The sequence below is a fragment of the Mollisia scopiformis genome (assembly GCF_001500285.1).
Source record: "Mollisia scopiformis unplaced genomic scaffold LY89scaffold_28, whole genome shotgun sequence".
NCBI classification, from domain to species: Eukaryota; Fungi; Ascomycota; class Leotiomycetes; order Helotiales; family Mollisiaceae; genus Mollisia; species Mollisia scopiformis.
The window spans coordinates 473,307-493,924 of record NW_017263608.1 but is presented as its reverse complement, the minus strand read 5'-3'; the positions used below and the strand labels follow the sequence as shown (position 1 = coordinate 493,924).

The window sequence follows — 20,618 nt, the reverse complement described above, 5'->3', positions numbered from 1 at the left end:
AAACAAAGCAGACATCACGATCGACTTCTGAAACCATCACAGTCAACTCAGCCTCATGCCAGAAAACCGTGGATGTAACACAATAATATTGGTATCTTTAGCTACACGAGCGAGCAAAATAACACGTCCCTGATGCAAACCATTGATACCTTTTCACAATCCCCCAATGAGCAAATGTAGGAGGCCCGCCCAACCCAGGAACTCCGACCGCCATGCAATTGAAATCACATATCCGCCGATTGACGCCCTCGCAATTCTACATCATACAGGACTCTTTTGGCATCCATAAACATATCCTCCAGTTCGTGAATCTCCTGTCTATTAAGTGCTGCACTGCGTAGATCAGTGATCAAGCCCTGGAGCTTCTCCTTCATACTCTGCATCGTGACTGCAGGCTTCTCTTCAACCTTTGAATCTTCTTGAGCACTTTCTCGCTCGGCATCGTGTACAGGTACGCTATCAATCTTCGCGCCAGTAGTTTCCACTCCAATGCTGTTGTCAACGCCAGCATACTTTGGTAGACTTGACTCCAAATCTTCAGATATCTCTCCAACAGCAGCAGCAGCAGCGGGACTGAAGCTCGAATCATTTGCAATGTACCCGTTGGAGGTTGGCGCCTCGTTCTCCGCCGATACGATCTCTACCTGCTCAACGACATTCTCTTTATGGGTGTGAACTTCGGGCTGCTGCATGGAGCTTTGTTGAACAGCTGAGCTACTGTCCTCAAAAGTTGTTTCCGCAACCACATCCATGTCTGAGCTGCTAGGATCGTCCAGTAGAATCGTATCCATAACGATATCGTCCTCCATCTCGATTTGGTCGATACCACTGATCTTCTCTGGTCCATCCTCTACTATGGCTTGAATTTCTTCGGTCTCTGATGGAATGGGCAACACCTGTTTTATTTCGGGTTGCTCCAATACCGAAGTTTCCGCCATCATTGATATCTCTGTGTCTGCCATCGATATGTCACCATCAGCTGATGTAAAGCTTTGACTCGCTCCGATTTCTTGAGAACTCTCAGCCTCCACACGAGCTTGAGATGCCCTGCTCGGCCTCCCTTTACGTTTCTTCTTCGTGGGGGTCACTGCTCTCACGAATGACGAGGCCTGCACACTGGGTGGCGGCGGTGTGCTTGTATTAATGAGCGATTGCGAATGGACATCATCCTCAATGTCACCACCTTGGATATCAGGAAGTTCACTTGTGCTCGTATGCTCTTCGATGTGCTTTCTCTTTCTCCCCTTCTTTCGTGGGCTGCGCTTGTGGGTTCGGAGACCACCCTCAAGTTCGAGAATCGAGGTATCAACAATAATAGTCTCATCCATGTTGATCACCTCCCCGTCGTCGTCACGATAGACCAGGGTAGATTGCGCATCTGGCTCGAGAAGATTGCCGGTATTTGGAGCAGGGGTCTCCGGAATCAGTGAAGGTAGTGATGATGTTTGGAATTGATCGACCTCCGAGCGAAGCACCTCTTCGTCAGCTTGTGATGATTGCTGAGCACCAGATTTCTTTCGCATGGCAGATTTGCGTGAAGGCGCAGAAGCTGACGCAGCTGGAGAAGATATGCCTTGCGTGCCCTTGGACAGCGATGATCGTGTTTGCCTTGGTTGATTCTCTTTGTCGTCGAGGAAAGAAACATGCTTGTCTGAGCTTTGATCGTACCCGGCTACTACCCTCAACAAACTAGACTCGTCCATGTCACTTAGAGGGGAAGACGAGTCTTGCATCTTAGGTGCTTTGGTGAGCCGCGGCGACGATACAGCATCCTCGAAAACATCGTGTTTATCAGAACCTGCGGGACTAGTCAAAGCATCGACGAATAGTGGAGTCTTTGGAGAGTGTGGTTCTGACGCCAATCCGTGTCGCACAGGAGTACCTGGTGTTTCAGGCTCGTAGACAGGCTCTATCTCAAGCTCGGCAATTGAGCTTGGCACAGACTCAGAGGAGTGCTTGTCATTTGACAGCTGGTGCTGGGAAGTTTGAGCTTCTGCTGATGCTAAGATAGCTTCATGCTCAAGCTGAGACGCTCGGAGTTGCTCAGATGGATCTTCGGTAGGGGAGCTACTGCGCTCATTGATTGATATATCATTGGTAGAAATGATGTACTTGATCTCCATTGCATCTGGATCGATTTGAGCTGAAGGGTCGATAGACAGCGTGGTATCGTTTCCTGCGTCAAGCAACTTTGCTTCTTCTCGTTGGCTTATATCATTCTCATCTACATTCATGTCCGTGTGATCAATGAGTGCAATATCGGGTATGTCCTCTCCGGTAGTGAAAGCCGCCCTGGGGCTAGAAACTGAATCGTCATCGTCGATGTTGGCTTCCGTGATCTCCAAGAGTATGTCTTCATTCCCAGGCTCGAAAGTGCCATTGTGGTCCGATTGAGGCTCCTCTAGGCGTTGGTCATCCAACACCACAGCTGTATCAGCCAAAGCATGAAATGCTGGACTAGCTGCATTGATAGGTTCTGGTGTTCCCTCTGGCGGCGAAGATGAGATCTGCTCATCACGCGCAGGGTCCCTTCGTTTCGCCGCTGCTTCTGGAGGAGAAGATGGAGGGTCCTCGACCCGTGCCCGAAGAGATGGAGTTGGTGTTGGTGACGACGCAACGTAACCATTATCATCATCGCTAGGTATAACAACAGTAGGCGTCGTCTCCCGCTCAGTCCCACGTGAAATCATGTCCCGAATCTTGGAAGATGAGCGATGTATTGGAAGATCTGGCTCAACATCTTCGGATTCAGGCAGCCTGCCACGTGGTCGTGGACTTGATCGTAGATCCGGAAACATTGCAGCCTCAGCTTGTTGCCGTTCCCTTACTTCTTTCTGCTTCTCTGTCAACAGCTGCGAATCAACGACCCTGTCGAAACCCGGTGATGACGAAGGTATGGCCGCGAACTGTACCTGCGAGTCATCGTGCCGCAATTTTGGAGTGACATCACGTCTCTTTGAGTTTTTGCGACCTGCTTCTGGTGTTTCTTCACGCGACCGCTTGAGAGACTCAGATCGACGAGTGTTGATGATGACCTGAGGCGTTGACTGGCGGATCTTCTGCATGACTTTCGGTCCTGGAGGCGCAAGATACCCATTGATTGCCGAGTCCATGGAGGAAAATCCCGAATATTGGCTGGACTCACCCAGTTGGCCGATCAGAGAGGCGGGTTGTCGGTGACCAGTCGATGCAGCATCAGTCTCCAAACTCTCCGGGAAGAATGGAAGTTGAAGTTCCACGATAGAATGGAGTTTGAGAAGCGCTTCCTTGGCATTTTGAGGATATTCAAGTCCATTTTTGCAAAGACCGAAAGTAGCATTCCACATCACGATTGTACTATTGACAACCGTTTTGTGTTTACTTTGAAGTCCGGCACAAATAAGGACTTCAAAATCTTTCAAGATCTTGGTATGTGTGCGACTTTGACACAACGTGGCAATTGACTTGCAAACCGTTGCCCATAATGAAATGATCTGAAGATGTTAGCTCTGGAGTTGGGCCTGTTCACAAAAGTACATACCGCCGAAGCCAGCGCATTCCCGCCAGTGAGCTTTGATTCCAAGTCGACGATCCAAAGTGCGATACCAGATTGCAGATTTGCAAGAACAGCCTCTAGTAAATTGACTGGACAACGTCCCAATAAACCTGTGATGCCTGAGACGAGGTCGGCATAGTCGGGGAACTGGCTTTTGACAAACGTTGGGTAGGACGATTCGAGACAAGATAGAGTGTATGTGTAAAGTTCACTATAAGGGTCGAAAGATGTCGTCTTCGAACTCGATTGCTTTGAGCCCCAAAGCGTCCGTTCTGCTGCATCAAGAGCTTGTCGATCTTTGGGGTAAGTAGCTTTCCCCAGGAGAATGGACAAATAAGTCAACCCAAATATTCCACTTTCAGAAGTCGTCGCCCTAGATTTGAGTGTCTTTGCAAGAGGTTCGAGAACAGCGATGGCTTTGCCAGACTCTCCAGCATCCAATGTTGCTGACACAATGACAGCCTCGAGTAAGATTTTCCATCTAGGCATTGGACGCTGTGGAGAAAACAGAATCCCTGTCTCCAAGACGCTGACGACGTATCGATAATTTGTGCCGAGAGGAATTTCACTGGAGATAGCAGGTTCGGCCCTCTCTCTCGTATCTATGGCTATCACTGCAAAATCGGCAAGAGCCTGCCAGAGTGACTTCACAGACAAAGTAGCTTCTGTGGGTAATAAGACTACCAGGTCTTTCACAAACTCTACCCGAGCTTGTTTTGATGACTTCTTCTCGAAGAAAGGGACTAAAATGTTGTGGATCATTTGTGAAAATCCATGATCAAAGACCAAAACAGACGAAGTATTAGAGAGGAGGGAAATGAGATGATACAGGGGAGACTTCGTCTCAAGTCGGATCTTCTTGGGCTGTTGGGATGGCGTCGCAACGGCAATGAAATTATCATGCTTGATGGATAGGGTCTTGTCGGTGAAGGGAAGGATGCCCAAACCCTCAATTGATATTGTCAAGATCGTTTCGAGCCCCTTCCAAAATGCCACATGCTTACTCGATGGAACTGTTGCAGATAAGCTTCCTAGAGCCTCAGGTCCAACTCCCCAAAACTTATGAATTGTTCCAAAGATAGAAGCAATGCAGGACATCATGTCAAACGAAACCTTCACTTCCATGATAGCTGCTGAAGCGATCGACGTAACATATGATTTCCACAGTCGTGTAATGGCAGAGTCCTCTCCTAGATCCCAGTAGAGTTTCTGCAAGAGGGGTTGCAAGAGCTCAAAGATTCGAGTGTGGTTCTTCCGCAGCCATTTGGAGTCAAGAGCTGGTAGTTCCTTTGCATCCATGCCATTCTGCATCAAGTTGTCCATCGCACGGGTCTCGCTCCACTTGCGTGGGGTTCGAGAGTCAAATAGACATTGCAGGATAAGGCAAGCCTCAACGGCATCTACCTTGGCCATCTCCGAGGCCGCAATCTCCTTCTTGGACGTAGTGAGACAGTCGTTAACTAGGGGCACAAGTAGTTCATCCCAATACATGTCTAACTCGGCATGCGTTGAGGTCGGGTTGAGTGTGTAGTAGAGAAGGGTATATATGCTGCTCAGCGTCCTCTTGCGTCCGCTGGATGACTTGCGCTTGAGTTGAGCAGAGAGTGCTTGGAACAGCATTGCTCGGAGTTTTGGTGAAGTCTTCTCGTTGGGTCGAACTGCGAATATCAAGCGATTCCAGGCATAATGGGCTTCTGTCCTCGTTGGGTTGTCGGCAATGTTGAAGCATGCTTGTAGCACTCCAAGAAACTGCGAGAAAAATTGCCACTGCTCTAGGCATTGAGGTTTCGAACGGAAAAAGAGAATCACAACACTCCAGACCTGTGGGACCGTGGAGCTTTCTTCCCTGTTCTTGCTGGATGTTTTCAGACGCTCAATGTAATAGTCGATAAATTTGAGCCCTTCCGCCCACTCCCCCCTGAGGATACTTTGCATTGCCCTTGACGCGCTGTGTTCAATACCAAGACTGAATCCAGCTTCAAGGCCAAATGCGATTGCGGTGGCACGGATGTCCTTGAGGCTACTGAGCATATCGCTCAACAGATCTTCAATCCATACCGTGTGGACCAACATATGATTGCGGGACTGTCGAAGAAGTGTACGGTAGATCTGCAGTCGACTGTGAACAATACTCTTGCCTTTGATCCTGTCCTCGATGGTGTGAAGAGCTGCGATCAGCTTTCCCACGCGATCCTGGTTCATTACTTTTGTCGAGAAATTTTGTTGTGCCAGCATGAACATCAAATGCTTCGTGACCTCTTTCGACATGGAGCCATCGTCAAGTACTCTGATTGCATGGTCGACAAATCGAAGGGTGAAGTCGACGGGGAGGGATTCGGCGATCGAAGGTTTGTGGAGAAAGCAACCAAGTAGGGTCAAGCCATGGACCATAAGACTGGAATCTGGCTTTCCGTTGTCCAACTTCTGGGAAAGATCTCGCTCGATGAACTGGCACAAGAGGCCCATTTGATCCTTCAACGCCTTCGGGTCTGGTACATTGTCTGATGCCTTGAGAGACCCACAAAGCATGAGGTATGCATCCACCTTGGAACTCCTATCTTTCCCAGCCAGCTGCTGCACAATGGACTCGAGCATCTTTGAGAAGGTTGCGTAGTGGTGCAGCGGTAGGAGAGCGGTATTGCCACCTTCTATGTTCAGTGAGTCCTGTTCTTGATTCCCATTATGCGCCTTCAATATCGATTTCGAGGGTTTGCGTTCTGCAGACGGGGGAAGCGGTTGGACGGGGTGCTTCAAGACACCCTTCCCGTCGAAAGAAACGGTAGGAGGGTCTTTGTACTGAGGCCAGTCCGAAAATCCTACTCTCTTTCGAGATGACCCAGAAGCAGTTGGAGATTCTGCAGAGGAATCTGGTGTGTATGTTGAAGAAACCGGAGCAGAAGATCGTCGAGTGGAAGAGGATCGGAAGAGGCGTCCAACAAAGGAGGATTTCGTATTACTTTGATTGGATTCTCGAGGAGGAGTGGGAGGTCTGGCTTGGAGGGTAGGTGGTAATTTCGAACCTGGGGGCGACTCTACCATGGCTGCTGTGAGCTCGAGGGCTACCTATCGTTATGTATTGTACACTGCATCGAGGCTCATTTCTCGATGCGGTGCTCGCAGATACTCCGGTTCGATACAGGACTATGGTTGAAGTGTCGTTCGCAGTCCTCGCAAGGGAGGACTTGAAATAGATTGGTGATGTCTCGATCTCGATATGGGAATCGCGAGACCAGGTTGAGGTCAAGAAAATTCACCAGGAACGCGTTCGGCGCGTACATTCATGCTTTGCGAAACCACTTTAAGAAGGCCCCACTTTGGGTCACGTGGAGAGGGCATCACATCGCATTCATACATTCTTACCTCCACTTCACTCAAAGAATTCTAAGTAGTTGTTAATCTTTTTCGTATAAAGTTAATCGCACAACCCTGGGAAAACTCACCATTAAGTTTGCTCTGGTTCTGTACCTGCAATTCATCCTTTCGCTGCCGCCATATCTTCCAGAATGTCCGAACCAGCTTCGACAACTCCCTCCAGCTATGACTTTAATATGGTGCTGCATACAATGATGTTCATGGTCGCTCTTCTGATTATGGACAGGGCAAGCAATTCTTTAAGGGCTTCTATGTCCTGTAAACTATGTTACACGATTGTTTCATCGATTGAGTCGTAGAAAAGAAAGCACTGATGACTCTAAGTGTCCCAGAATTTGAGAGACATTTGGGGGTTGGGCTTCCAAGGAAAGCTTACTGGTCACTAATGACTTTCGAATATCTAACAAATGACGGACATCTTGGACATGAATTTTGTCCAAGCGAACTATCAAGTGTAGCATTCGGCTCCTCTGAAGCGTGACGATATCAAAGTGCTTCAACTGATTTCTGGCTCTGGACACAGCTCACTATCATTCATCTCAAGGAGATCTCAATGAAGTTATAAGTTGCTCCAAAAGCTTTGTCTTGCCGATGGGGACATAGATGCAAACAAAACTAATTCTTATAGATGAAAGTTTTAAGTTCCTCTCTGTTCATATCTACACTTAGATGTTGACTCTGTGAGAAAGAGGCTCAAGATCATATTAGGCATTTGAGTCAGTTTTCACCTTTTGCACAAACCAAAGTGAAGACTATTCCCTCGAGCCAACGCGGGGTACATTGCGATTTGTGCCTCGATACACTGCCTGAATCTTCAGCTCGAGCCTGAGGATGAAGTACATGCTTTGTGCCGAATATCCTGAATGCCAAGATTGCAGACATCGGTTCATATCATGATATGTAATCTAGAGGACTCATCAAAGCCCTGTAGACTACCATATCACTGAGCAAGTGCGTAGAATACATCTAATGCTACCCACATCTTGGATAAATGTCATCTTATATTATCGAATGCTGTATAAATTTGAGGTTCTGATCTATTCTATGAGGCATGATCAAACTGGCTTTACAGCAAACAACTAAACCATCTCCTATACAATATCACCAATGTATAGCCCCACTACCAGCCAAAACTCGATCTATAAAAATACCCCCCTACACCCAAAGCCAGCACGGGCAGCACTCTCACCGCTGCTTTCTTCGCAACCGTCCATATCGCCATATCGACCGCCATCCCATACACCAAATCGCATTCCGCGACCGAATTAATCCTCGGGTACATTGGCGGCGGAAGTTCAACACTCAAGAACTTGCACAAAGGTTCCCACTGAAAGTCCGGACCAAACTCCAACAGCTTTTCTTTCGGTACCAACCGTCTCACTTTCTCGTAGTGTTCTGCGTACCACTGTTTGGCTTTCTCTCCATCGGACCAATCTCCACCAGTGATGATATCCAAACTTAATGGCATACATGTCATCAGTGGCCCACAGACTTCGGGCTCCAGAACGGAGAGGATCCGTAAAGAGAGCTTTTGATGCCAGTGAATGATGGTCCGTTTTAATGATTGGTACCAGGAGTCCGGATCGCGAAGCGTGAGGATCACTTTAGCGTCTGGGTAAGCCTGTAGGAGATCTTCTACAAAAAGCGAGGGGGGAACATCGCCAACTGCCTGATATCTTGTTAGATTGGATCTTTGCTGGAAACTCAAAAGATAGGTGTGAGAGTGGGGAAGGAAGAGTAACCAACATCGTAGTCCCCTAACATCTTATCGAACTCCTCTCTCCCATAGGGTGTTCCCTGTCCCATAAACTTTGCGCATATTGCTTCGCTCCAAAGTTTGTAGTCGCGGGTTATAAGTTCGGGGCTTGTTCCGACAGCCGCATGATGGTATGGCTTGAATCCCAGATATGACAAAGCTGCGAAGAGAGCTAGTGTATATTAGATGAAAACATGTTCTGGAGTATCTAAGCAGAGGTGATATACCGGATGTTCCTGTACGTGGTCCTCCTAGCATCAGCACTTTCATCTCCCGAGACCGAACGGTCGATGGTAAGGCGTCGATCTGACGACGCTCTCCCCCTTTAGAAAGCATTCTGTCTATTAGAAGGAATAGAGGGACAAAGTAAAGTGAGAGTAACATTGTAGGGAGGGACAAAATATTATGTACTGATGGAAATTACGCCAAGATGGTTGAACTTCATGATAATGTATCACATATCATTTGGAAGAACACCTCGGCCGCGGTGGAGAGAAAGGAACCGCAATATTTGTTTTCTTTAAGGTACTGACGCACGACGATTGTAAAACTTGTTACAACCAAGGATAAACGGATCTATTTTTGAGCGACTTCGTCACGAAGCCCACTCGGGAGTTGCAGATATATTCAGTGCGCCTCGGCTATTTTACCGAACCCTGGATTTGCTGCCGATCTGAGGTACACCCCATGCTTCAAATAATGAATTTTGATGGATTGACATTCTGGCGCGACTATGGGACTTATCTTAGCAACTATGAGTTGTATTTTCGCGGAAAGCGCTGGGAAAGTACACGCGTTCTCTCTTGGCTATATCATTAGCGAGAATGGGATAGGGGGGCAGCTGCCGAAGTCACCTTCCGCACGTCCACCTTAGGCATCGCTTAGCCGAGAGCTCGAGAGCTATCAATGGTGCCGACTGCCGACTTGGTACATCGTAATTGGTACAATTCGTGTAGTTCATCCGGACAGTCAGTAGGGACAAGAACTCTTTACTTGCTGCTGGTCATTCCCAACGCACTAGTCATCTAATCAGTCGTAGAGATCAGATGAAACTTCTGCTTGAAGCTCGAAGGCAAGTCTTGGATAAGCGAGTACGAGGACATCTCCTATGTAATGTTTAGGTGTCCAAAATTTTCGAGTCTTTGTTGTAACAACTTCGATTCAAAAGACGGTAACCGCTGTCTACATTCGTCTTCTTATGATACTGCGTTGTGAGCTACAAGTTATTTAAGAGGCACGACCGCAAAGAAGGCTAGCTGTTTGCCGATTTCAGGGTGGAGGGAAAATCAGATTTATAACCACATTCGTGACAAGACTAAACAAAAGTATCAGGGTTTTCGTTCTTGGACACTTTGCTGATGAGGCTACTTTGGATGCAGCTGAGAAGATATAAAAGATCTGCAGTGTGACTGTGACATGGCGCTAATCAGCTGATGATGCAGCAGCTCAGCCACCAAAAAGCGGCAACGAGGCTCCAATCTTCACACAATGTATGTTTCTTGTGTATTTACTCAAAAGAGCGACAGCAGAGTATGCTCTTATAAATTTCCATTAACTCCCGAAACTTCAATTGAAGATGGTTCCATTTCACTATCATCCCCTGGACAAAAACGGTGGTGAAGTAAGGCTCTTGACTTTGCTGCCTGGACGATTCGCCTCAGACATCCGCATTCTAATCACCAATGTTTCATTCTCAGTCCATAACCCACCATTCTTCGAAGTACTGTCTTATACTTGGGGCTCACAAGAGAACCCAGTGGATATTTTAGTTGGGCCTGAAGAAGCTACGTTGAAAGTCACCCGGAATTTAGCTGAAGCCTTGCCATATCTTCGGCTCGAGAACCAGGCTAGAACCATGTGGATAGACGCCATATGCATCGACCAGAGTACCCTCGAAGAGCGCAGCAGCCAGGTGACAAGGATGGGTGACATCTATACATTTGCGCACAGAGTGGTTATTTGGCTTGGTCCAGAACGTGATGGTAGCACACTAGCTATCAACATGCTGAAGGACATAGGATCAAACATTGCGGTTGATTGGACTTCGAGGACAATCAGTCCATCTGGTCCAAAAGCCAATCTTCAATGGGCAGACAAGACGATAGCTCTCCCATACAAAGCCTCGGACTATATTGTGTTGAAGGCATTATTCCAACGAGCTTGGTTCGGACGGCTGTGGATCTGGCAAGAAGCTCGACATGCTAATTCCAATTCTGTTCTGATTTGTGGATATGCCTCGATTTCATGGAAGGCCTTTGGAGCGGCAATCTTCTGTCTTGCAAGAAAGCGCCGACTCTCAAACATTCCTGGCAGTCTAGCCGAGCTTCTCAAAATTATCCGGGTCGTATGTGACGAAGACCTCTCCCCTCCTTTTCGATCATCTTGTACGTTGGACCCGCGGTTGCCAATGCTCTGACCCAAGGGACAAGATCTACGCACTTTTAAGCATTCGAACAAAAGAAGAAGCAGCCATCAGTATCAAACCCGACTATACGCGTACAACTGGTTATGTGTACCAGGATCTAGTTGTGAAATATTTTGAAGGAGGGGTCTTCTGAGATTATTGTCCATGTGTGATCTTAATGAGAAGCGGAAGGACACACCATCTTGGGTTCCAGACTTTTCGCGCGACTATTTCCCAAGGCCGTTTGATTGGAAGCTGGCCGCTTCAATTTCCATAGTTGATGCTCAGTACCTAGGTTGTGGTATCTTGCGAGCTGCTGGTGTTCATGCAGCTACGGTCAACGATGCCAAGATAGCGAGAATTCTGGACGATTGCTCCATTTTTGACGAACTTTTGCGGTTGGCTCCGCCAGACTTATTGACAGCAGATATATCAATGGTCAGAGCCTACTGAGCGCCTACTGCTTGACCATATGCGGTACATTGCTAGTGAACTGGGCTTCATCTCCGAAGGCAAAGGATGCACCGTTGACCGAGGACGCAGGCTTGACAGAGGCAAGCAATTTTGTGAAATACCTCCTCGAAACCCCAGATGTATTGAAAGACATCAATTGCGACCCACAAAAGCTTCCGCTGGAGTTTCTCAGGGGCGCCTTCAGCATGCTTACTGGAAGATCTTTCTTCACGTCAGAGGAAGGCTACATAGGCCTAGGTCCACCTGGGGCAGAGAAAGGCGATGTCGTTTGCGTCCTACTGGGATGCGCGTCGCCGATGTTATTGCGACGAACCAGCCAAGGCTGGTACCAAGTAGTGGGCGAATGCTTCGTTCTGGGACTTGTGGGAAGCGAGGCTCTGCTGGGCCCAGTGCCTGAGCTCTATCGACTGGTTTACAAGTATTCTTACGATCATGGCTGCTATATTCAACACTTTTTCAACAAGAATACTGGCGAGACAAGTTGGTCTGATCCTAGGTTGAACGACCTGCCTCTTTTTGAAGGGCCAGATCAAGCGCCTTGCAGCTATGTTCGGTGTGTTGAGAATGGATATTTACTTACATCTGACGCATATACAAGGATGGGCGCTAAGATAGAAGACTTCTTGCTGGTTTAAAACAGATTTTTTGATTGCCAATAGTGTGAATATCTTCGTCAAGTCTTCTTTGAGATGTCGGACAGCTTTGAAGTCCTTGAATTAGGTGGCAATAAATGCAAAACTTCATACACAAGACCAATCAAAACGTAGCTTGATATTGAAACTTAGATCGATTTACAATCTGCGGTGCATTGGTAGAGAGGCGAATACAAGCATGCAAGACATAATGCTTCCGACATGACAACTTTACTGTAACACCACCATCATCTCACTCGAACCACTTCAACAATAGTAGCGCCACGAAACGGCTGTCAACATCACAGCAGCTCACTCAAATCCTACTGTCCAATTGGCATTTCATCTTGCAATCGCACAGTACGCCTCGATATTTCAGCCCTACCCGCCACAATTACACAAACTCGTATGCCTCCCATGTGACCAATCTCAAAATTCTCAACCATCACAGAAACGGCTCAACACGAGCTCTGCAGCACTTGGTAAGACATCTTTCAACATTCAGGCTGAAGAGTCAATCAGGAGAGCTTCGTGTCTGCAAGAAGCCGGAGATGCCAGCTAAAATCAAGTACTACTTGTGCTCATCACTAAGTAAGCTACTGCTCAGCATTCCATCTCCAAGCCTATCAAGAACTATATAATGATCCTCTCCCGCGCCTTGAAAAGTATCCCACGATCAGCCATAAAACTTGCAGTAAACAGAGCAAAAAGCAAACAGCAAACAGCAAACAGCAAACAACCAATAAAATGAGATTCACACTCCTACCCCTCGTCACCATCCTCGGTATCGCCTCCTCCTCTCCACTTGGGCCAGAAATGAGCGCAAAGCGAGACTTCGTCTACGAACAACTGACATTCACCTTCTACGGCGGACCAGCCAGCTACGAACTCTCCTTCCCAGCCGACGGATCAACTTACCCCACAAGTTCGTCCCTTTCCCCTCCCAGCTTCAAGCCTGACTAACACCACCCACCTAGACAACGCTCTAAGCGTCTCTCTCATCGACCCTGGGACCTTCTCCGCGCTCTGGGGTTGCAATTTCTACTACGACCTTCCAGCCGGAACTGCCGAGAACCCCGTCCTCACTTCTATAGGCAACGGGAACGAGATCGCGGTTGGTCCTCCGGCGACTATTAGTTATGTGGCGTGTGAGCCGACGGCATCGAATGGCACGTGTTTGCCGGTTTATGCGCAGTGCGAGTGATGTTCGAATATTGGGGGTTGCTATTTGTTGGATTGCTGTAGTGGGTATTGTGCTGCGACAAAATGTAGACCGACGTAGTGGTGCGGATGAGAGTTGGAGGGCGGGTGGGAATCGGTATAGGAGGCTGATTGTTGGGTCTCGTGCACTGCGGGATACGAGCAAGCTTGTACCAGCGAGTAGGCAGTTTTTATGGCAGAAGGAAAAGAGATGCAACGTGAAATGGGGAGATTAGAGACTTATGGAATATTCGCGGCTTAGCAAAACGTATTGCATATAGTGCCTTTGTCATGAGAACATTGAGAGTTATACTCACCCTCCTCTGAATCTGCACTTGCATGAAAATGGAAAGAGGTAATGATCAGGTATAATCCGAACATTCAATGAGAAGGAATCTCCAATTCAGATGTCCTCCATAACGCAGTGATGCTGACTTGGATATGAACTCCACCATTTTCAAATACCGAACACCCATAACAACGCCTTCTCCAATGCTCAAGATGCCGAGATGTATGACCGCCCACATTTTGCCTGAGAGAATACCACGCCATATGTGCTGAGAATTGACTGGTCATTCGGACTCTGCATCATCCTCAAGCTCGAGAAAGCGACCCTCGTTGAGAGCTGTTTCAACTGGATTCTTCACGTTCATAATACCAGTCTTCTTGAGTCTTGGAATAAGTTAGTATGGTCAACCAACAGACGTACAATAGCATACCTCTCGAATAGGACAAACAATTTCTCGGCTTCTCGCTCCTTCTCATCCTGGGTCATCTCCGGCATCTCCACGTTGGTCTCGTTTTCTAAGAATTGTCCAGTGACAGGATTAATCTTGCCAAGAAGACCTTGCTTCGAATCCTGACTTGCTCGAGCATGTGTACTATCGCTATCACTGGTACTCCACGCCTCTAACGCATTCTCCGGTACTGGGACATTGTGTTGGAAGAGGAAACCAGACGCAAATCCATATCCAACATTCTGCACAAAGATCTTGGCGTCTTTGCCAGACAACTCGAAGAGGAGAGATGATATAGATTCTCGAACCTGCGGTGTGGTAGGGTTACTTGAGAGTCGGAGAAGACGTGATGGTAGTGTAGTTCCTCTTCCAAGAATTTGCTTCCTGTCCTCCGCTGATGGTAGAAGTGCTCGTTGGGTATGCTCCTGGACTTCCTTTGGTGCAATCTCGTACACTTTTCGTAGCAATGTCAGGAGCGGCGAGACATTCTGCTCCAGCTCCTCGTCCTGGTACGCTCGTATGCTCTTGTCTAATATCTCAATCAATCGGTCCACAGTGATGGTTGGGGTGGCTTTGGGATAGAGGGTCGACTTGTTGTCTTTGTTTTCTAGATCAATATTCAATAATGAATTAACCAGAGGGCCGATCGGAGGTTCAAGAGGCTTGCTGCTCGAGATTGCTCGTTTTGTCATGATGATGATCAGGCTTTGGAGGGCAGGAGAGAAGGCTGCAGCTCGTTGCGGACAGAAGTGTGTAAGATTGAACATAAGCTTCAGTGTCTCGATCAAGGCCATATCTTCCATTGGATCCAATTCCCTGACCTTCTTCTGCTTGGTGACGAATTGTTTCGCATGTCTGCTGATGTTCAAGCAGATATTCTCCGCCAGGTGGTATTGGTCAATGAGCTTTTCGATGTCGATTTTCGTGCCATAGGTTGTGAGGAAGATTATGCGCGAGACCAGAAACTCGTCATCCCTACTGTCGTTCTTCAACTTATTGCAAGCCTTCTGCTCGTATCCCAAGTCCACGAATATCTGTCTCGTCTTTTCTCGAAGGAGGAGCGCGTTCGCCAGACATCGTAGGGCATTTCGTGAAGTTGTTAAAGAGGGACTGTTGAAGGCATGTCGGGTTAATGTCTCAATGCCCTGTTCACGTTAGCATCTCTCGGCATGATTGGAGCACACGACCTGCTTCCTTGGTGAATATTGGGTCCGAGTTATTAGGATCACGTCCATAGACTTTGACTTGTTCCAGCAAAGCATCTCGTTCTAATGATGTCAATGGCGGAACCTTGTTAGCTACGGATATAGCTTACGATGTGGTAGAAGGTTGATATGCTGCAGGTCCGATGCCAGCTTGTCCATAAGTCTCGTCACCTCCTCCAATTTTGCTGTCAATTGATCAGCATATGAAATCCAACTGGTACGACACACGTACCTGCTCCCGTCAGCTCTGTAGAAGAGACAGACGTCCTTGCGCTCGAGGTAGACATGTTGATAGCCGCGTTGAATCTGCCGTGATCATCAGAGTGCCGTCGCAGATGGTCACTACTGTGGGATGTAACTTTCGAGTGTGTCGGCTCTTCGGAAGGAGATCTCGAGATGTGTCCTGGGTCTTGAATTGTGGTATGTATGTAGTGGACTCCCGTAAGCTGCCGCTTTCCTGCAGGTTTCGCAGGTCAGGCTTCACTCCCACCCTCTTGGTCCAACATGCAAACCCTTGCCAATGAGCTGTGACCGCGAGAAGCACCGAGCTTATGAGGTCAATGTATGCGGCAGGAGAGGCGTCCAGTGGAGGGTGGCCAGAAGATGGGGTGCATATATTACTTTGCACGGTGAATCGGTACAGAGCCGTCGCCTCTGCGGCTAGCCTTGTCTCTTCCAAATGTTCCCCGCGGTATCTCGCTGATTGGCGGTGGGTGGGGAGAGTGTTGTGGTACGTAACACGGTGAAGACACTGTATGTCCTCCTTGGCTGCGCAGCCCTATGTGCCGCAGATGCTGCCGAGGAGGGGATTGGGGCAGACTGAAGCTGTATCGGCGGGGTATGATCGAGATTTGGTGAGGTCTGGGAGAGCTGGAAATGGATCGACGATGCCGCAGGAGGTTCAACGCCTCGATGCGAGAGTGCCCGCGGGCGTGGTCTGATGTGATGGAATTTAGTATCGTCCCGCTATCCTGACCGCGGGATAAATGTCACTCGTGGAGTTGTTGGTTGAATTGTTAGGCTTCGTTTCTTCTGCTGAAGTTCGAGGTCTCGGCGAGACTTTTGAGCGCCACCCGGCTGAATTTGGAGGGACAGCTGTAGGCGGGGTACACGCTAGATGCTCTAGATTTAGCGCTCGTATCATCTCCAGCAACACCGCTACCGCTTTCTTTCCCTTGCAGCACTTCCAAGTACTAGTAGCCATTGCAATAGCCCTTACTCCTCAAGTGATCAGTTTGAGATCTAGACTTGATAAGGAGCAAAGCGGGAGCACCTTATCAACATGTCCGATCTTGTATCTTCCGTCATGTTCGTGGAGTGGCAGGTGGCATAAAGTGCATATATTAGTATGCCAGTCTGTCCATTTCCACAGCTGAGCTTCGTTTCATCTGATCTATGTCATTCTATGATGCAATTTCCATCACGTACGTTCCTATGCTGTTCTTGTCCTTCGTCGTGTTGCAGTGTTACCGGAAAGTTTCCCCTGCAGCACATTGTGGTACTCGCTGTTTCGCCGTTCTAAGAATACTATCATTACACCAAGCTATCGATTGAGGCTTACCATCTCGGACCTAGTTACTTTGAGCGTGTCTACGAGAAGTTGTAAAACACAAAGTACTATACGGCAGATTGAGCAGATATTAGTTGGCGAGCATCATGGAGAACCTGATGCTCAGTTGGCGATATAAAGGCAAGTGTTCGTCTTGAGCGTATGACTCTGTTCCAACCAAGGATGCTGTAACTTTTCTCATCATGAAGTTCGTGTTTTTTTCTGCTACAATTGCAGCTTTAGTCCTTTCTTGTCATGCTACATTAAATCCATCAAATGGTGTTCTCCCTGGATCTCCACCCTCCTCTAAACCTCTAAGTGAGCAATGTCACACGCCTTGAGCTGGCATTGAGACTTACCGATAATCAGTTTGCAATTCAGATGATGTTCTTCGAGCTTTGCGAAACCAGTAGGTCCAGGCTTTCTATTTTACCTGCACATGACATTGACATAGCACGAGTGGAGGAGCGAACTCTTTCTGCTCATCTTACATGCAACCTGCCGTTACAAGTCCACCACTCTCGAATGTATCACAGATATCGCAATTGCCCGGACTGACCTCGACTGCGACCTCAACGGTCTGTGAAAACCAGGCTTCGAACACTTCCCTATCATGCGGCCTCGAATCGTATGGATTTGATTCGTATCTCATCATTCAAATCTTCAACAAGACACCAGTCCACTGCCACCTGTCATGCTTAGCAGATTGGAATTGCATGTCGTTTCAGGTTCAACTCAATGGATCTCGTTACTGCAATCTCTTCTCGACAAGTGTTTCTGGAAATGTTGAGTTATCTCTAGGATCTGGCTACTTTTCGTACGATAAAAGTTGCCCGAATTATCTTCTAGTAGGTGCCAACTGTTGAACAGAATTGAGAAGATGGCTAAATCATAATCTTAGGGTCCTTGTGCCTCGCCAACTTCAACTGCACAACTGTCCAGCACTGTCATTACAGCACCTTCATATCTTGCTACCATCCCACCAAGCAGGATTAGCTCCGCATGCGCCTGCCTTCTCACTTCACCTACTGCCTCAACTTCAAGTGACAAGCTTTCAACAACGCTAAAGTAGTGAATGTCATCTGTGAAGAGCACTTTACCGGGAATGGTCCTAATCGTCAAAGTCCTAGCCTTTTTTGTATCACTATTGCAAGCGTCAAAGCCTAGGGCCACAGATTGGATTCTGTAATCAGAAATGAGGAAGGGGTAGAAGGCCTTCGACGAGATCAAAAAATGATCTCAATCAGCGCCATGATTCTCATTACTGCTTGATTAAAAATCCCGGGCATTCTGCCAAGTAGATTTGGTGGAAGTGGTGTGAAGTTAGTGGGATATATAGGCCTAGTACTTTACATTCTGCATTGCCGTGTCGATCTTGTATTATGGAGAAGCTTTCCCTCAGTTGTCTCCCTATCTTTCCTTTTCATTAACGAACAGCTTCTAGAAATGGGACGAAAGTTCAATGCCAAGTCTGACATTTGATTCAAGTCCTCTCATCCAATCACTTCTCTTAGCACCCCCATAATCCCACTTTCGGATATCGGCTGTCTAGAAAGTATATAATTGTGTGACTTCATGTTTATCTTTCTTTGGATAATCTAAGAAATATCTACATCGATCGTTAAACGAAGCACAATGAAGGGACTAACAACTCTCATCGCTGCATTGGCGTTGAGCCATCGCCCAACACTCACTCTCGCAGACACCGACACAGATGCCCTCTACGCCAAAGCCATCAAACTGATGTCCGAAAGTCCCCTAATCGACACACACGTCGACCTCCCCCAGATAATCCGCGGTCTAGGTACGTTACACAACCCTCTTTCCTCCGCACCGTATCACCTTACCCCCCTTTCCCCTCCTCGCTAACGCCGCCCTAGACCGCAACCCCCTCTCCGTTCTCCCCAACCTAGCAACATCACTCCCAGGCCACGTCGACATCCCCAAAATGCGCACCGGGCACCTCGGCGGCGCATTCTTCACCGTCTGGGCGCCGTGCGCAGATTTCGTCGGCGCGGACTACGGTCCCAACTTCCTCGGCATGACTGAGGGACTCCGAGACTCGCTTGAAGTGCTGGATATCATTAAACGGATGATTGAGCAGCATCCGGAGCATTTGCAGTATGCGCATGCGAGCAAGGATATCAAGTCTGCTTTCCATGCTGGCAAGATTGCTAGTCTGATTGGGATGGAAGGGACGCATTTTCTGGGCAATTCGTTGTCGACTGTGAGGTTGTTTGCTGAGATGGGGGTTAAGTATTTGACGTTGACGCATACGTGTCATACTTCCTTTGCGGCGTCGAATGGAGGCGGTGGGCCTATGGAGGCTTCTAATCATGGTCCAGGCTTGACGGAATTTGGGAAGGAGTTGGTGAGGGAGTTGAATAGGTTGGGCGTTATGGTTGATTTGAGTCATACTTCTGATCAGACCATGAGAGATGCCATCCAGTTGTCGAAAGCGCCTGTTGTTTGGACGCATGCTGGGGCCAGGGCGCTGCAAGATCATCCGAGGAATGTGCCGGATGACATTTTGAGTCTGATTGGGGATGGTGAAGGCAAGAATCCGGGGATTATGTGAGTGTCTGAGTCGACAAAATTCAAATTGCTGATTCGTTTGCAGTCTCTCCGTGTTCTATCCTGTGTTTATTGGACCGACTCCAGAAACTGCGAATGTGTCGAGAGTTGCGGATCATATTGAACATATTGCCTCGATTGTAGGAAGGAACCATGTCGGTATTGCTTCCGATTTCGATGGGATGTATGCAGGAGTTATTGGATTGGAAGATGCAAGCAAGTATCCTAACTTGGTAAGCTGCCAATTCTTCTTCCTTTCCTGAACACTTCAAACTAATTTCCTATAGATTGTGGAACTCTTATCTCGAGGCTGGAACGACACTGAGCTGTATGGTGTCATGGGTGAGAATCTTATGAGGGTGATGGAACAAGTTGATGTTGTGAAGGAACAGTTGAAAGCTGAAATTCCATCTACAGCTATTTGGGAGAAGAGGCCAGACTTGCCTGCAAATTGGGGAGGTCCAGAGCAAGCTTATCTGCCGTACGAGGTAAGGGATTTGGTCAACAAGCGACCGAAGCATGATGAATTGTGATAAAAGCGGTAGAACCTGCGTGTTTGGAACGTATCGCCGTCATCTTCAGTGGATTCACTTAGTAGCGCTAACCAGTCACTCATCTCTGTCGCGTCCACTTCCGCCACTGGACTGTCTTCATATCCTATCCCGAAGGATTTCAACAATAGCGAGAAACTTTTATCGCTTTCATGGCTTGATTACGAACTACAGGGCCTAATTCGGGATGGGATGTAAAAAACGACACCCGACCGGTGTGAGAATAACCTTAGAAAATCCCTGTTACTCTATTCCGCTCGCCTTCGCAATCAAGCTTCTACCTCCGACGAAAAGGCAGCTGCGCGCTACGTAAAGCACCTTGCAAGAGATACCGCACACTCTTTTGGAACTAAGGTGGTTCCACAGACTGATGAGATCATCCACACAGAGTCTTGGGCTCCTCCGCAAGATATCGTTGAAGATGTTGTGGTCGGGAAAACCTAGCTGAGGAGGAAGAGTTGCCGGTTGGGCTAATTGATAAAGGGACTCATTATGAAAACCTGGAAAGCTTCTTGCACAATTCCGATGCTCTTGCGGTTCTCAAAGATAGCTTCAGACTATTTGTACACCCTGATCCTGTACGGAAAGCTATGCTAAATGCTTGGCCCCTGTCACATTCACGACAATCT

General features: G+C 47.9%; 7 protein-coding genes across 7 annotated transcripts; 4 read left to right on the top strand and 3 right to left on the bottom strand.

Moving 5' to 3' along the window:
* Positions 1 to 70: 70 nt before the first annotated feature.
* On the bottom strand, positions 71 to 6,788 carry LY89DRAFT_657169 (uncharacterized protein). Its single transcript, XM_018212418.1, has 2 exons — positions 3,521 to 6,788; positions 71 to 3,473 (listed from the first exon to the last, which is right to left on the bottom strand). The coding sequence occupies exons 1-2, from the start codon at positions 6,572 to 6,574 to the stop codon at positions 225 to 227; spliced, it is 6,303 nt and encodes a 2,100-aa protein (XP_018064065.1). The 5' UTR covers positions 6,575 to 6,788; the 3' UTR covers positions 71 to 224.
* Positions 6,789 to 8,027: 1,239 nt separating this feature from the next.
* LY89DRAFT_761378 (uncharacterized protein) lies at positions 8,028 to 8,999 on the bottom strand (the record flags this gene model as incomplete). Its single annotated transcript, XM_018221546.1, has 3 exons — positions 8,028 to 8,576; positions 8,654 to 8,835; positions 8,891 to 8,999. 3 exons carry the CDS (start codon positions 8,997 to 8,999, stop codon positions 8,028 to 8,030), a joined length of 840 nt encoding a protein of 279 aa, XP_018064064.1.
* A 1,240-nt stretch (positions 9,000 to 10,239) lies between these two features.
* On the top strand, positions 10,240 to 12,188 carry LY89DRAFT_787981 (HET-domain-containing protein; the record flags this gene model as incomplete). The annotated part of the gene is made up of 3 exons (XM_018223124.1): positions 10,240 to 11,007; positions 11,093 to 11,175; positions 11,495 to 12,188. 3 exons carry the CDS (start codon positions 10,240 to 10,242, stop codon positions 12,174 to 12,176), a joined length of 1,533 nt encoding a protein of 510 aa, XP_018064063.1. The 3' UTR covers positions 12,177 to 12,188.
* Positions 12,189 to 12,727: 539 nt separating this feature from the next.
* LY89DRAFT_787980 (uncharacterized protein) lies at positions 12,728 to 13,476 on the top strand. The gene is made up of 2 exons (XM_018223123.1): positions 12,728 to 13,098; positions 13,151 to 13,476. Exons 1-2 carry the CDS (start codon positions 12,921 to 12,923, stop codon positions 13,375 to 13,377), a joined length of 405 nt encoding a protein of 134 aa, XP_018064062.1. The 5' UTR covers positions 12,728 to 12,920; the 3' UTR covers positions 13,378 to 13,476.
* A 469-nt stretch (positions 13,477 to 13,945) lies between these two features.
* LY89DRAFT_740780 (uncharacterized protein) lies at positions 13,946 to 15,602 on the bottom strand (the record flags this gene model as incomplete). Its single annotated transcript, XM_018220630.1, has 5 exons — positions 13,946 to 14,045; positions 14,093 to 15,255; positions 15,293 to 15,378; positions 15,426 to 15,500; positions 15,548 to 15,602. The coding sequence occupies 5 exons, from the start codon at positions 15,600 to 15,602 to the stop codon at positions 13,946 to 13,948; spliced, it is 1,479 nt and encodes a 492-aa protein (XP_018064061.1).
* Positions 15,603 to 17,246: 1,644 nt separating this feature from the next.
* On the top strand, positions 17,247 to 18,147 carry LY89DRAFT_275990 (uncharacterized protein). Its single transcript, XM_018206413.1, has 2 exons — positions 17,247 to 17,712; positions 17,766 to 18,147. Exons 1-2 carry the CDS (start codon positions 17,356 to 17,358, stop codon positions 17,934 to 17,936), a joined length of 528 nt encoding a protein of 175 aa, XP_018064060.1. The 5' UTR covers positions 17,247 to 17,355; the 3' UTR covers positions 17,937 to 18,147.
* A 352-nt stretch (positions 18,148 to 18,499) lies between these two features.
* On the top strand, positions 18,500 to 19,971 carry LY89DRAFT_597619 (membrane dipeptidase; the record flags this gene model as incomplete). The annotated part of the gene is made up of 4 exons (XM_018209984.1): positions 18,500 to 18,668; positions 18,745 to 19,438; positions 19,485 to 19,671; positions 19,726 to 19,971. The coding sequence occupies 4 exons, from the start codon at positions 18,500 to 18,502 to the stop codon at positions 19,969 to 19,971; spliced, it is 1,296 nt and encodes a 431-aa protein (XP_018064059.1).
* Between the last annotated feature and the right edge of the window lie 647 nt (positions 19,972 to 20,618).